Below are 13,713 nucleotides of genomic sequence, written 5' to 3'. Positions count from 1 at the left end.
TGGCAAACCAAGATGGTCACATGGCAAGAATATTGTTATGATACACCATTAGACTAAAGTTAAGACTAAAACACTCCACTTTTAATTAAAAGCCCTCCTCTGACAAGCACTATCACAAATAAAAAACGCTGGTAGCTGTGATGAAGTGACGTGTGTATTTTGCACAACTGGGGGTCAAATCTTGTTGCACCAGAGTTACCTTCCCGGCACTGTTGTGTTTTGTATCCTTCTGAGCCTTGTAAAGATATTGCATAAGACCATTTTATGTTTACACTATATGACTGACAGCAACAGGTTTACACTCAGCTCATGTGCTATTGCAAGTTAGACTGGTAAGTAGTTTAAAACATACAGAGATGAATAAACATTTTTGGAAGAGTGACATGCACCAAAGTCAGTGACTTTAATTGAAGCCCACAGCACTGTCAGATAAAGCTCGGCCTCAGGCTGAAGTGTCGGATAACCCAGCGTTTACTTCATTTTTATATTGGATAAGCTTGAGCGATGAGAATACACCATGGGAGTCTGAAGTGCAAGAGGTCATCAGTCCTAAGCTGTGTATGTGTCTAGATCAGGAACAACAGGGGGCTCACAGTGTGTCCCCGCAGTGTGTAAACACACTCAAAGAGCACATATTGTGCTATTGCATCAGACACATACTTATATACAAAAACACATATCATGTCACTCATATTCAGTGTGCCATCATGTGACAAAGCATTCTTCCTGTGAGACTGGCACTGAGACATAAACTAAACACACATTATGTTGATTTCACCTCATCAGACATTCAGCATCACACAGGCCTTTTGTTGAACTTGATTGATCAGATACGTAGTAGACTACCCAACATCAGAAAACAAAGTCAATACAAACCCCTGCTGACAGTCGGTGTCAGTGTATCCATCACTCATAAGTCGGCCAGTCAAGACTAACAAAGCTGTGTAACACGAGCCGAGGCAGCGGGGAAAGGCTTTCACAAATGTTGCCTGCCTTAGGCCCTACATGTGAAACTGTTATGGCACCAAACTTACCAATAAGCGAGAGGCATAACCAAAGCCAAACCTATTATGTGGTGAAATCTTCAGAGGTTGTTTACTTTGCTGGTATGGTTAGAAGGGTTTGGAACTGTAACACAGGCACAAGCTCAAACACACGTACATTCAACAAAAATATCACCACACCACACTCACACACGGAGACTTCCACCAACCCATACACACCCTTCAGATATTTGTAAAGCAGATTAGAATGACTGTAGAGTGAGCAGGAATGTTGACCCACAAAAGAGCCTGTGGTCCTCTGCTTGGAATTTACAGCTCTCTCTGGCCAACGCAGCCATGATCACCCTTACACACTGATTTATTCCACTGCTAGAATTTACTTAACATTCACCCTGTACTGGTCAGTAAAACCCCTGAAAACCAGGCCATTAAATTGCAGCAATTCACATTTTATCTGGTAACCTCATTCAGTCAAAAGGAGAGATCCAGTATGTGTTTATGATGGGTGAGTCCATAGAAAGTGTAGTTTTATGTCACTTCACTTTCTATCAGACCTCACACACATGCTAGCCAATGAGATCATTTAAAAGGGTTGATTTTTGGGCACCTGGGTAGCTCACCTGGTATAGCGCTTGCCCATATATAGAGGCTCATTCCTCAACGCAGTGGTCCAAGGTTCGACTCTGACCTGCGGCCCTGTGCTGCATGTCAATTCCCCTCCCTCTCTCCTTTCACATCTTCAGCTGTCCTATACAAATAAAGTCCTAAAATGCCCTAAAAAAAGTGTTGATTTTTAACCAACAGACTAATGAAGATCAGAGATTTCTCCACCATCAACACTGTGTATTTCCGTGTGCTTTTGCAACTAATGTAGACATCTGCATCATTCCTTTACTTCTGGTAAAGGTGAAAGGTGGAAGGGCACAATGACTAGTTATTCAGGAACCAGGAATGCAGGTTAGGTTGAGGTTCTGTGAGAGTCATTTCGTGTGACCACACTGTGATGAGTCAGGGTCATGAGCTGCTGCCCGGAAAAGTAGCTCATCTGTGGTGTGGCAAAGAGGGAGAGAGAGGCTACAATATATTTCATAAGGACAGCAGGGTGACCACAGTCTGCAGCCACAATGCTGGGAATGGCACAGGCACAGCAGAATGATGCTTTCCAGAGCAAGGTTCATACTACCATGTGTCTATCTAACATTTGTCTATCTGCTACTTGAAAGATAAAAAAAATAATATTTGTAATGAATTTGTAATAAAGCTAAAATACTGGAATGTCAGCTCCAAGTCAGTTTTCACTTGATTGCAAAATCATTTATTAAATCAAACATTGGGGTAGATAAAATAACTGTGCAACCTTCCCAAAAAACAATGTGCACTAAAAAAGCAATAGCTTATAAAATGTTCACACCATCAGTGAAATAGCTCTCTACCAAAGATTTAAATCAAATCTTTCACGGCGATGATCTGTCTTTAGTTTACAAAATATACAATGCTACAACGTGCTGTAGGATATTGCGTGTAGATGTAACCATCTAACAGGAATGACATATTTGCTTCTAGTTAGAAAAAACAAACAAAAAAAAAACAGAAAAGCTCCTAATGTTTTCACTCTCAGGGTAAAACATAATAAAACAAAAATAATTTCTGAGTGTTGAAACTGAGTATGAATTAAAATAAATCTCTATAAAAATAGGAAATCAACTCCCTTTACTCAGATTTATCACACAATCCACAGCAGCAAGCATTTACACCTGACTATGGATGCTCTAGGTTTTTCTTCATACAGATGATTCAGCATGGACATCCTCCTTTATCCATAAGGATACCACTTAATGGCAATGGTCCACTCTCCCTGTATCAACCTAAGCTACTCCATACTGTAAACTTCACCTACAGTGGAGCAGAATGGAATAACATTTTTTTGCCTAAATCAAAGTCATAGATAACCTAAACTATTGCTTTCCTACAACTGGTGGTTTGTATTACATAGCCATTACATATTGACTTGTTGATTAGTTAGCTGATCTCTTTGCTCATAGTGACATCCATCATTGATATACTATAACAGTGCTTCAAAAAATTTGAAATGTCAAAGAAAGGAAAGGTTCATCTTAATTTCTCTTACCTCAAAGGTACAGTCAGTCATATCACTACTGTACAGGTTTCTGCAGGGCACTGACCATGTATGCCAATGACTTTTTAAAACAGCAGCTAGGTCAGATGCTAAAACAGAAGTATATTGAGCTAAAAGGCACTAGTAAGCCACCCCTATCTTACTGCTCCCCAGAGCCAAGAACTGTAGAAGTTGGCATTATGGACCAGATCCAGATGAAATACAATTTTACACAAAAGAAAAAAATGAAACATTGTCAATGGATAATCCCGTATCCGTTGTTTTCTCAAGTGTACTTAAGTCTTCAGTTATCCTAATTATTCAAACAAATATTAGTTAAAATCTGAAAACATCATCAGATCCAACTTATTGCACCCCATATAGAATTTGTTACAGCAAACATCATATACATAACACTGACTGAGCAACAGTATGAGGCAGCCATAACTTAACTGTGGTAAAAAAGAAAAGAAAAAAAGATCAGAAGAAAAAAAAAAGTAGCATAAACCATTTAAATTTGCTTTCATTGGCACACATGTTGTACAACGTTCCAGTTAAAACTACTGAATTCAAGTACTAGATGGCAAGATATGTTTAGGAACAGCGATGGACATAAACTCTTTCCAGTAAGGTATTGTTATAAGCTAAGAGAGGGATCTGATATTATGAGTGGAATTACCTGCAATCCTTTCACCTCTGACACCTTTATCAGACAGATGTTACTGATGTTTGGCTACTAAGAGAGGGCAACATTCAACACACAAGAATAAGTGTTTAAATGATTCCCCATTTATACAAAATTCTTTGAGCATTAGTGCATCAGTTTAAACACAAGACCCCAGACCGACAGTCAGAGCTGTGAAGCCCTTTTTGAATAATCTAGTTTATCTAGATGACATGTAGATATCATTTTATTTATCGGTATTTGTGTCACACATCATATGAAGTTTCCTAAAACTTCCAAATAGCATTCACTCCAAATGTGACTCAGTCCAGTTTTCTAAAAGCACAATGGCAAAAAAATTAAAACTGAAATGAATTAATAATAATGATAAATGTATCTCTTGTTGCGGTGATGTGGGCTTCCCGTCCTATTGCTGAGGGAGTGTTGAGGAGGTTGCTTGGATTATTCCCAGTCTGCCATTCACTTGGACTGTCTTTGTGGGCATGGCAACCTAGTTAAAAAAGACACAACATGTCATGTTTGTAATTCTCCACTTTGGTAATGACAGGGGTAATAATTCATTCAATATATCAGGCTGTGTAGTTTTTTGGCATCTACAGAAAGAAATGCCTAAATTAAAAAGATTTTATTTGTTAATTTTTGTTTACCTGAATGTGATCTAACTTTATTTTCGTTGTTGTTCCTGTCTGATTTAAATGATGCAAAAATTATAATGTGAAAACATTTCTGTCAACTCTAACTTTACACTGCTGCTGACCTGAAATTGAACTTTATGTTATTGAAAAATATTCACACAGCAGTACAGTATGGCTGTCAGATGAATATGTGAAAGCGTAACAAGCTCCGATTCTTTTCCAATTTGCCGGCTGCTGCACCGCAGGAGTGCTTTGTTCTGCCAATGATGTCTTTCAACGAGACAAGACGTGATAAAACCAGACCATGTGACAAGATAGAAGACACTGGTTCAAATCATGTTTTTTTTATGTTGCTGCCTCTGGCTTTCTTGCCTCTATCTGCCTATTTTCATGACCGTCTCATTTTTTCTCTCTTCCTCCCTCTCTTCTTTGATAAGAGTCTCTCTGGGTGAAATAATGGTGTCTTGTGCACCGAGACTCATGAAAAAGAAAATCGAATCATTGAGATATTCATCACTTGCTGTGCTAATGCTAACTATGTACTGTATTTGCTTAGGCTATCATTTCATTTCTGTGAAATCCAGTTTTCCAGTTTATGTATTTAAGTGTAACTCTATACCCTCATCTCTGTATTTTCACGAAACAACTGTAGAATTGAAAATCCAATATTGCTAACACAGAGCAGATAAAGGATGTCTGAGAGTTCTGTAACAACTTTCACTCTGTGGTGTGAATAGATGCTGTATTTTTCTGTATTAGTACCTTTTTTAGCCTGTCAGCAGCCGATCCAGAGCGAATGGCCTCCAGCATAGCCTCCCTGGCCAAGGCAGGGTTCACAGGGGCATTAGCACTTGGATGTGCCACAGTGTTAGGCTTAGCCTGAGGCAAGACAGGAGGAGGTGGAGGTGCAATCATGGGTGGTGGTGGTGGGGTAAAGACAGGAGGAGAAGTGCAAGTCAAAAAGGGAGGGCCTGCACCTCCCTCCTCCTCAGTAGTCGCCTTCCTGAACTTCTCCAGCTCCTCAGCAGCCTCCGATTTGGTCTGTAGGGAGTGACACATCGGTAACTGGACACAAACACAGGCGGCAGGCCAGCTGCTCTCACATATGTGCAATTGAACTTACACTCATGGCCTAACACACAAGGGCATCTCATTTCCAACTCTGACACATATACAGATATACTCTTTACTCTAAAAAAATACTGTCTGTTCTAATCTTTCTGCATGTTATGTTTTTTTCATATTTATATGAATTTTATATGAATCTTATTTATTCTTTTAAATCCATTGTACATAGTTATGTAGTCTTCTTTATTTATCTACTTTTTTTAAGACATGATTTAGTCATGTAGCATTCCAGAAATTCCACTTCTGGTAAGGAACCTCCAGAATGGAACCGCAGATGTTGCAGCTCCAGCAGCACGTTTTCCTGCCCCTTTCATTCCACATGGGTTCTTACATGACAGCAAACCACAGCTCAGTCCACACAGAGGGATGGAAATAGACTCCCATGCTTGCACAACTGGGTTCATGCATGGTTCTGTGAGCTGCTAACTAGCTAACAATACAGACAAAAAGTTTAGCATTTACATCTATTAAACACACTTACTATCCATACTTCTTAAGTGTAATTGCAAGAAGTATGTGTGTTTGTTCTTTTATATGCGCAACAAAACCTTCCCATATTTTCCACCGGTGCAGCGGCCCCTGCGAGCAATCACTGCCATTCAAGTCAATGCTTGATATTCCACCAGCGCGTCCCAGAAGCGTGCGTGAAGCGTCTCTCCACTCCGCTAAAGATACACACCAGGTCTATTTTCATGCGAGCTGCAGGCCGTTCGAAAAGCCGGGCAGGAAGTGAAACAGCGAGACTATCCAGTCAATTTACCAAAATACATAATACAACCTCACAAGTCTTTTTTTTAAGGACAACACCAGAACAGAGAAGACATGGAGTTAAATGACATGGGTGCCTGGAGTGGAAGGTAGATAGTAGCTAATAACCACGTGATTGTTCTGTAAAGACAATAAAATCTGCGAGTGGAGCAGCAAGACGCTCCGCTTCTGAGACGCTCCCAGTGTGGTATGGCGCGTGGCGGAGGACGGAACAAAACAGACGTGCCCACGGGAGAATCTACAGCCACAAGTGCAGGCCCTGTGAGGCTGTACTAAATGCTACATGCCCCCTCCCCCCTTTCATATTGACAGACATGGAGTGATATTGCATAAATAACGGAGATAGTATTATTACCTTCCTCAGCCTTCCGGAGCAGCTCTGGGCTCTAATGGCAGCCAGAAGAGCAGACCTCTCGTTCTCCTCCTCAACATAAGATGTTTTCTTCACGCTGCTGGGACCAGCAGTGGTTATCTAATAATGAAATAAAAAGATTAAAATCTTCGTTCCTTTCTTGTCTTCTTTCTTGCCAACACCATTATCATCAACACTTAGCTGTAATTGCAAAATTAGGAACATAGTCCATCCATCCATCCATACATCCATCCATCTATCCAATGTTTATCTCACCTTCTTGAGCCTGCCCCTGCCTCCGCCTGTCTGGATTGCATCCATCAGGCTGCTGTGCAGAGACGTGTCTTTCTCAGGAGATCTAGAGATCACTGGTTTGAACTTTTTAGTTGGCCCAAACACCATTACCGGCGGAGTCCCAGGGGTCACTCCGCTGTCTGACACTGTGACAGAAGGTTGTGGCTTTGCATCAGGTGTTAGATGAGTGGCTGCCTTGGCCATGTCCTTCGTGTTCTGAAGACAAGATATAGAGTATTGACTACACTGTAATTCACAGCAACAACTTTGTGTAAAATAAATAAATAGTTTTTAACATGAAATATTTCTAATACAGGTTATACTCACACTTGGCTGGCCTTGGGATACAGTCTTGGGAGCTGTGGGTGGTTTGGCAGATGAGTGTAGAGGACTGCTTTGTGCAGGGCTGGGGCTTCTGAGCCTAATATGTTTAATATTATCGCTGTCATTACTGGCGATCATATTTTTTTGGATTGGCCCAATAGAGTGAATGTGCCTATTCTTGGCTGCTTCTGTTTCCAACGTATTAGAGCTTCCTTTGGTGGATCCAACACAACTTCCAAATCCGCCGCTGTCCGGTCTCACTTCTCCCAAATCTCTCTGGCCATCTGACACATGCTCTGGGTGGCTCATAGACCTCTTAGGACCAGGCGGGTTGGATTTGGAAGCAGAGTCATTCTCCTTATTATCTGACAAAGATGACTGGGAAGATTGGTGTGGATTCACTTTTATGGACCGACCTGATCTCTGGAAACCGATAGTCTGTGCTTTAAAAGAAGCAGAGGAGTCATGAACATTAGGGATGAAGTTGGGTTTAGCTGAGGTCTTCGGGGTGTTTTTAGTGATGGCAGACGCCACATATTGGCTTGAGGTTCGCCTGGATGGTCTGAGGAAGGACAGGTCTCTTTTCAGGTCTGGAACGATATGAGGGGGAAGGGCAGGTTTATTACTTGGCTGTTGAGTACTTTTGGACACTGAAATCTTGCTCTCCACCTCTACCCGCTCTTCGTTTGCAACTTTGATGGCTCTCCCTGGTTCTTTAGCTTCTTCTTTAACCATCTCTTTAGGCTCGGCATTTTTATAAAGTGATGTGTGCGTTTTCAGTTCCTCAGTGTTACTGCTCTTCAAAGTAGTTACTGCGATTGCAGTGGGAGTACTTTTCAGGCCATCTGTGGTCTCCTTAGCGTTATCAATGAGATCTTTGCAGTGGGGCACAGCACTTTCTTGTCTCTCATTTGAGCTCCAAAAAGCTTTAGCTTTTCCAAGAAGAGGAGACCCCTTACTGGAATTCATCTCAGACTCTGATGAACCACCACCAACTTTGTTCCGGGAGATACTCCCTTTCACCATGTTTCCTTGATCGTCAATCTTAATGGCACCAACAGTTAATTTGACAGCTGGCTCTCCCGTAGCAGCATGCATGACAGAGGGTTTGGGAGGGACCACAGTGAACGTTTTCAAACCGAAGCGTGATGTGACGTTACGAGTGATTTTACCATGTGAAGTATTCTGGCTGGAGTTATTTTGGTAAACTCTGTGCATCTCTTCATCTCTCTCTGCAGACACTGATCTCTGACTGGTTGGTGGAAGAACGGACGTCTTCTCTTGAAATGATTGAGCGTTACTTTTCACAGGACCAGGTTTGATCTCAGTGCTCTTGCTGTGTTTCTGCAGGTCAACATTAGATTTCACTGCTGATGATGTTCTATGTTTATCCTCGTTCACACTGTTGGTATGAGTGATGCTCGTCTCTTTCATTTTTGTCTCTAGCATCTTTTCTTGCTTTTTAACAGCTATAGAGTTCCCCAGTGACTTCCTACTCTGCTCAGGTTGAGACGGCTGCTTAGTATTTGCACTGCTGCTTTTGTTCCTGTCAGCAGCTGTACAAGCATTGTTGTTTTTGTTCTGTGGCTCCACACTGGACTGGCGACAAAAGCCTGGACCTGTGATAAGATCGGGTAAGGAAAAGTGAATTCAAAATACAAATAAAACACAACCGTTTTTTTAACTGTATTGTACTGATACCACTAAGCCTAAATAAATAGACTGTAAAAGGTACAAAATGTCAACCACAGCATCAAAAACACTAAAGTCTCAGCTTCTGTATGATATACTGGACATAGGCATATTGTTCTTCGTACCTTTGCTCCCAGCTGACTCAGTCCTGGTTAGTGACTTTGTCTCATTTTCTACAATGTGACATTCATAGTCCTCCAGTACTTCATCTATGGCTGTGACTGGCACTTCCATGTCCACTACAGACACCGGCACCTCATTACTGTCTGTGGACATGGTATAGGGGGTCTCCTTCGCTGAGGCTATATCTAAGTGATCTGGAAAAGTAGTAACAGATCAAGGAGTTAATGCATAAGACTTTGGGCACATTTTGATTTTTAAGAAGATACCATGCCTATTACTTATCAAAATTCAATGAGTTTGTAATAGTCACTTGTGGTCTATGTGGAGTACAGTCATGTGAAATGTTTCAAACCTATTTTACATCAAACTGCATATTCATAGGATTACTTCAGGTATATGACAAATGTAGTGTTGCAGTGTTTACTAAACTACAGCATACATCTATCATTCCAGTGATGAACGTACGCCTGGACTGCCAGGAAAAAATATAAATGCTATGCCATGCTCCCTCACCTGCAAGGTTTGCTTCAAAATCTGCCAAAGTCTGATGGAGTTGGGCTGTGAGGTCCGGGTCTTCGTAGCTGTCTTTTAACCTGCCTGACTTTACCTGTGGGCTGATGTCATTGTGCCTGAGGATGGTACATAAAACGTGTGTCAAATAAACATCTGCACACATACACGTGTAAAAACACACATGCAGAGTCCCACAAAAATTGTAATGCAAAAAAGAGTGTAGGAGCAGCCATAATACAGCACTGTCCATGACTCCATAATTCTTATTAACAGTCAACCGGTCACCACCAAACAGCTGTTATGAACAGCTTATTTGATGCTGTTGTTACATTCGGAACACTTCCCGTTACTAATCTGCCACAGAAACCAAAAGGCTAAATGCAGGTCAGTAGTAGAAGAAAGAAAATAAATGTGTTAGTTTTAGATATTTTGCTCTTGTTCAAAGTTAAACTTAATTTTCATTGGAGCCTGCTGGCTTTGGAACATGTAGCTGTAAAGATATTATTACCACAGTTTAAACTTCCTTTACTCCTTTCAAGGGTTCAACAGAGCATTCTCATGACTTACTGGCATATTAGCTATAACAAATCGCAACAACAAGGCCAAACCAAATAGAATTTGTCTTCGACGAGACTTGGATTGGCCTGTTTTCCTCAATGATTCTGAGAAAACAGGGTTATAGTACTTTCCTGGAATACTGAGGAGCCAGGCCCTGGATTCATAAAGTCTTTCTAAGTAAGAGCATTGATCCAGGATCCCTGGTTTGGGCACACTACCATACACATTTCACAACAACTTAAAAGGCGAAAAGTGATATGGTGCAGCATTCATTTTCCACAAAATACTTTGAATAAGGGCCTAGAACAATAACTATGAAAGGCCGGCAACAAAGGTTGAGGGTGCCAGCGACTACTACTCAAATATAACACATGGCAGGAACTGCTCTTGGTTATTACTACTGGCACAGTTTAAAACGGTGAAAAGACTTCTACAGCTATGATTCACTCTTCAGGTGAAAATGCAGGTGTGAAACTAAATTTGATCAGCAAATGCAATAATCTAACTAATACTTTTTTATGCAGGTGTTCTTAGGCTGGCTCAGATCAACATCAAGGTGACTGGCACACATGTATTATCCTGCCTGTCAGGAAACCAGGATCTCTTAAAATGGATTTAAAAATAAAAGGGGACAGCAATGAAAAAAGATTTGAGGTAGAAGATGAGTAGGAGTCGGCAAAAAGCAAATGCTTGGAAACCTGAGGCCAGATAGATGAATGAAACTGTGAGTCATCCGTATTCTCTTGAGGCCAATGCAGAAGTCTTAATGTGCCTCACCATCTTAAATGAGACTTTATATTATATTGATGGATATTATAAATTAGGCAAAAAGAGATATACAGTGGATGTTTGTCGATGTCATTCTACTTTACTCCCTCGGTCTTGTTAACCCCACATTCCATGCCTTCTCTTTCTGTTTTTTTCATGCCCTCCTCTCTACCTGTGTCTTGATCCCCAGGTGGCACATCCCTCATCGCTGTCGCTAGAATTGTCCTGCACTGGTCCCAGCAATCTCTCTCCTCCATCCAGAGACAAACTCCCATCTGGGGATGTGGGTTGGGTGTCAGATGGAGAGCTGACCATGCCTGAGTCCTCGCCCTCTGCCATGCCCTCAGAGGCAGCGTAACCCTGGTCAGGCAGGCTGCTGCCACCACTGCTGCTGCCCAAGGACATGGTCTCCTCCTCGGGTGTTCCAGTTTCTGGTTTCCGGCAACTGGCTGTGGAGCTTTGAATGGAGTGGAGCCAAGCTGGGAGAGGAGAGAGAGACATCTTAGCATGGGTATTGCATGTTACCACTGCAACTGTTGGCAACTTCAACATCCAAAAATCAAAGAGTTCCCAATGGCCTAAGGTTGTGTATGAAACTAAAGGACCGAGAATGGTCTTGTATTGGGGTAGAAAATGATATTTGTTAAAATTAGACATAATAGAGGTTTTTTACTCATGCAGTGCATTAACTTTAAAAAACGTTCAGGCCTCATTTATTTTTCTCAAATACACAAACCTTAAAATACTTCTGATACCTGGGAAAACACTGAGATAAACAGCACAACAAATCATAAGGACATTAGTTTTTTTTAAAAAGCAAAAAACGCAGAGCGAGCAAGAAGAGATGGAAGAAAACAGAGGAAGTATTTACGTTAGTTTCAACTTTCATTCTGACACCACACAAACCAGAAAACACAAGCTAAATATACAAACACAAGCCTGGAGCACAACCACTTGTGGCTCGCTAAAACAACTTTAATGATGTGTGGGCAGACTTACTGCAAACCAAACCTTTTAATTAGATTTTCACAGTACTGTTTTAGGTTCCAGTGAAAGATATTGTTGATTCATACCCTCTCATCTCTTTAGTGCAGTCATGCTCTGGACGGTCCTGTGGGTTTCGGAGAACTTATTTAGTCTGTTACTGATCTTGTTTCACTTTATGCCAGGACAATAAAAATCAAAGTACCATTTGTTAGTTTTTCAGCAGCCCAGCCAACATGCACAGCACCTGGAACTCAAGAGGGGATTCTTTAAAATGAGTTTAACAGTGAGTGGCCTTATTTGTAATACCAGGTGTCTGTGAGTGTGTGCATGCATTGTGCGCCAATATGTCTTCCTCTGTGTGTCTGTCTGTCTGTCTGTCTGTCTGTCTGTCTGTGTGTGTGTGTGTGTGTGTGTGTGTACACTAGGCCTGTCAGTTTTGGGCCTGGTCCTAATGGTGTGGGGAGAACAGTCAGTTCCAGGAGATGTGGTGATGACTCACAGGGCTGTCCTCCCAGCTCCTTCCCAGCAACAGCTTAGTCATGCCAGCTATAGCCACACTCAGCACGCGCACACACAGACACACAGACACACACTTATGCTCTCATATGTTTACGTATTTACGTTTATGTATATGCTTGCATTATAAACACACAAGTAAACATCCACACATAGTTCTCAAAAGTCTTGCTTCATGCTTCAGTTAAAGCAAAAAGTGTCCCCAAGCAAGTCCAAACTGTGACATGTTACTTGTCAAAATCTAATGGCATCCATGGCAACCCATGCACAATACCAAACCATAGTCCTTGAATCTTGAATCCAGTCTTCAACTGTTTAATTGAAAAATGTCTTTCAAACACATATTATTTTTTTTCAATCACAACAGATTGCCTTTACAGTGTTCATGTTCATTATCACAACTCTCCAGGCTCAATGAGTACACATCTCGTTTGGCTGCATATTTGTACCAAAACTCAATGCCTTAGAACTTGCAGAGGACAAATCATATTGTATATACATAAATTGATTAGATTTTGTGACACTACCATAGTTGCATTGAAATTAGAGCTGGGTGATATAGAGAAAATCAAATATCACAATATTTTTGACCAAATACCTCGATATCAATACCGCAACAATATTGTAGGGTTGACTATTGGTGCTTTCACAAAATATTTACACAATGAGATTTTTGATAAATAATCATCTGTAATGTGGATATAATGACTAAGTGGGTAAAGGCAAATAATATAACAGTTACAACAGTCTGGTAAGTTCAGAAAATCACTTTACTGTAATACACCCTTTAAAACCAGGAAAAGACAGGACTTATCATATTACGATATCCAAAATCTAAGACGATATCTAGTCTCATATCACGATATCAATATAATATCGATATATTGCCCAGCTCTAATTCAAATCGTAACAGAACAAGTCATTTGATAAAACAAGGGCTCCATTCCCTTAACATATTCACCACACACAAAAAAATTTGACATTTTTTAGCATGCATCTAATAGTATAGTGCTCAAAATTGTAAACAAGTTGTTTTATGATACAGTCTTCCCTTAAGGCCAAGTGTGGCAGTTTTTCAGCCAAAGATCCAAATGATCTACTTAGTTTTTCTCTGGAACCTAAACAATTAACCCATTTTTCAAATGTTACGAAAGAAAGTAGGGTCATTTTGGATCCTTGCCCAATCTATCAAAAACAAACTGTGAAGCATTCATGCAACTATAAGCTTCCACAATAACAAAAGTCCTACA

General features: G+C 40.8%; 1 protein-coding gene across 8 annotated transcripts in view; it reads right to left on the bottom strand.

The window, feature by feature from the left end:
• Positions 1–2,292: 2,292 nt before the first annotated feature.
• Positions 2,293–13,713, bottom strand: part of cobl (cordon-bleu WH2 repeat protein) — a 63,341-nt gene continuing 51,920 nt past the window's right edge. For all 8 annotated transcript variants that reach the window (XM_031278254.2, XM_031278255.2, XM_031278260.2 and 5 more), the window contains 8 exons: positions 11,133–11,439; positions 9,635–9,750; positions 9,124–9,315; positions 7,310–8,925; positions 6,965–7,198; positions 6,692–6,808; positions 5,203–5,481; positions 2,293–4,295 (listed from right to left, as the gene is read on the bottom strand). In XM_031278254.2, coding sequence (XP_031134114.1) covers positions 4,212–4,295; positions 5,203–5,481; positions 6,692–6,808; positions 6,965–7,198; positions 7,310–8,925; positions 9,124–9,315; positions 9,635–9,750; positions 11,133–11,439 — 2,945 coding nt within the window. In that variant the 3' untranslated portion in view covers positions 2,293–4,211. The remainder of the gene's footprint in view (positions 4,296–5,202; positions 5,482–6,691; positions 6,809–6,964; positions 7,199–7,309; positions 8,926–9,123; positions 9,316–9,634; positions 9,751–11,132; positions 11,440–13,713) is intronic.

This window comes from Sander lucioperca, chromosome 10 (assembly GCF_008315115.2).
Source record: "Sander lucioperca isolate FBNREF2018 chromosome 10, SLUC_FBN_1.2, whole genome shotgun sequence".
NCBI lineage: Eukaryota > Metazoa > Chordata > Actinopteri > Perciformes > Percidae > Sander > Sander lucioperca.
Note: the sequence above shows the minus strand (reverse complement) of the source record. Positions and strands in the feature narration are given on the sequence as shown.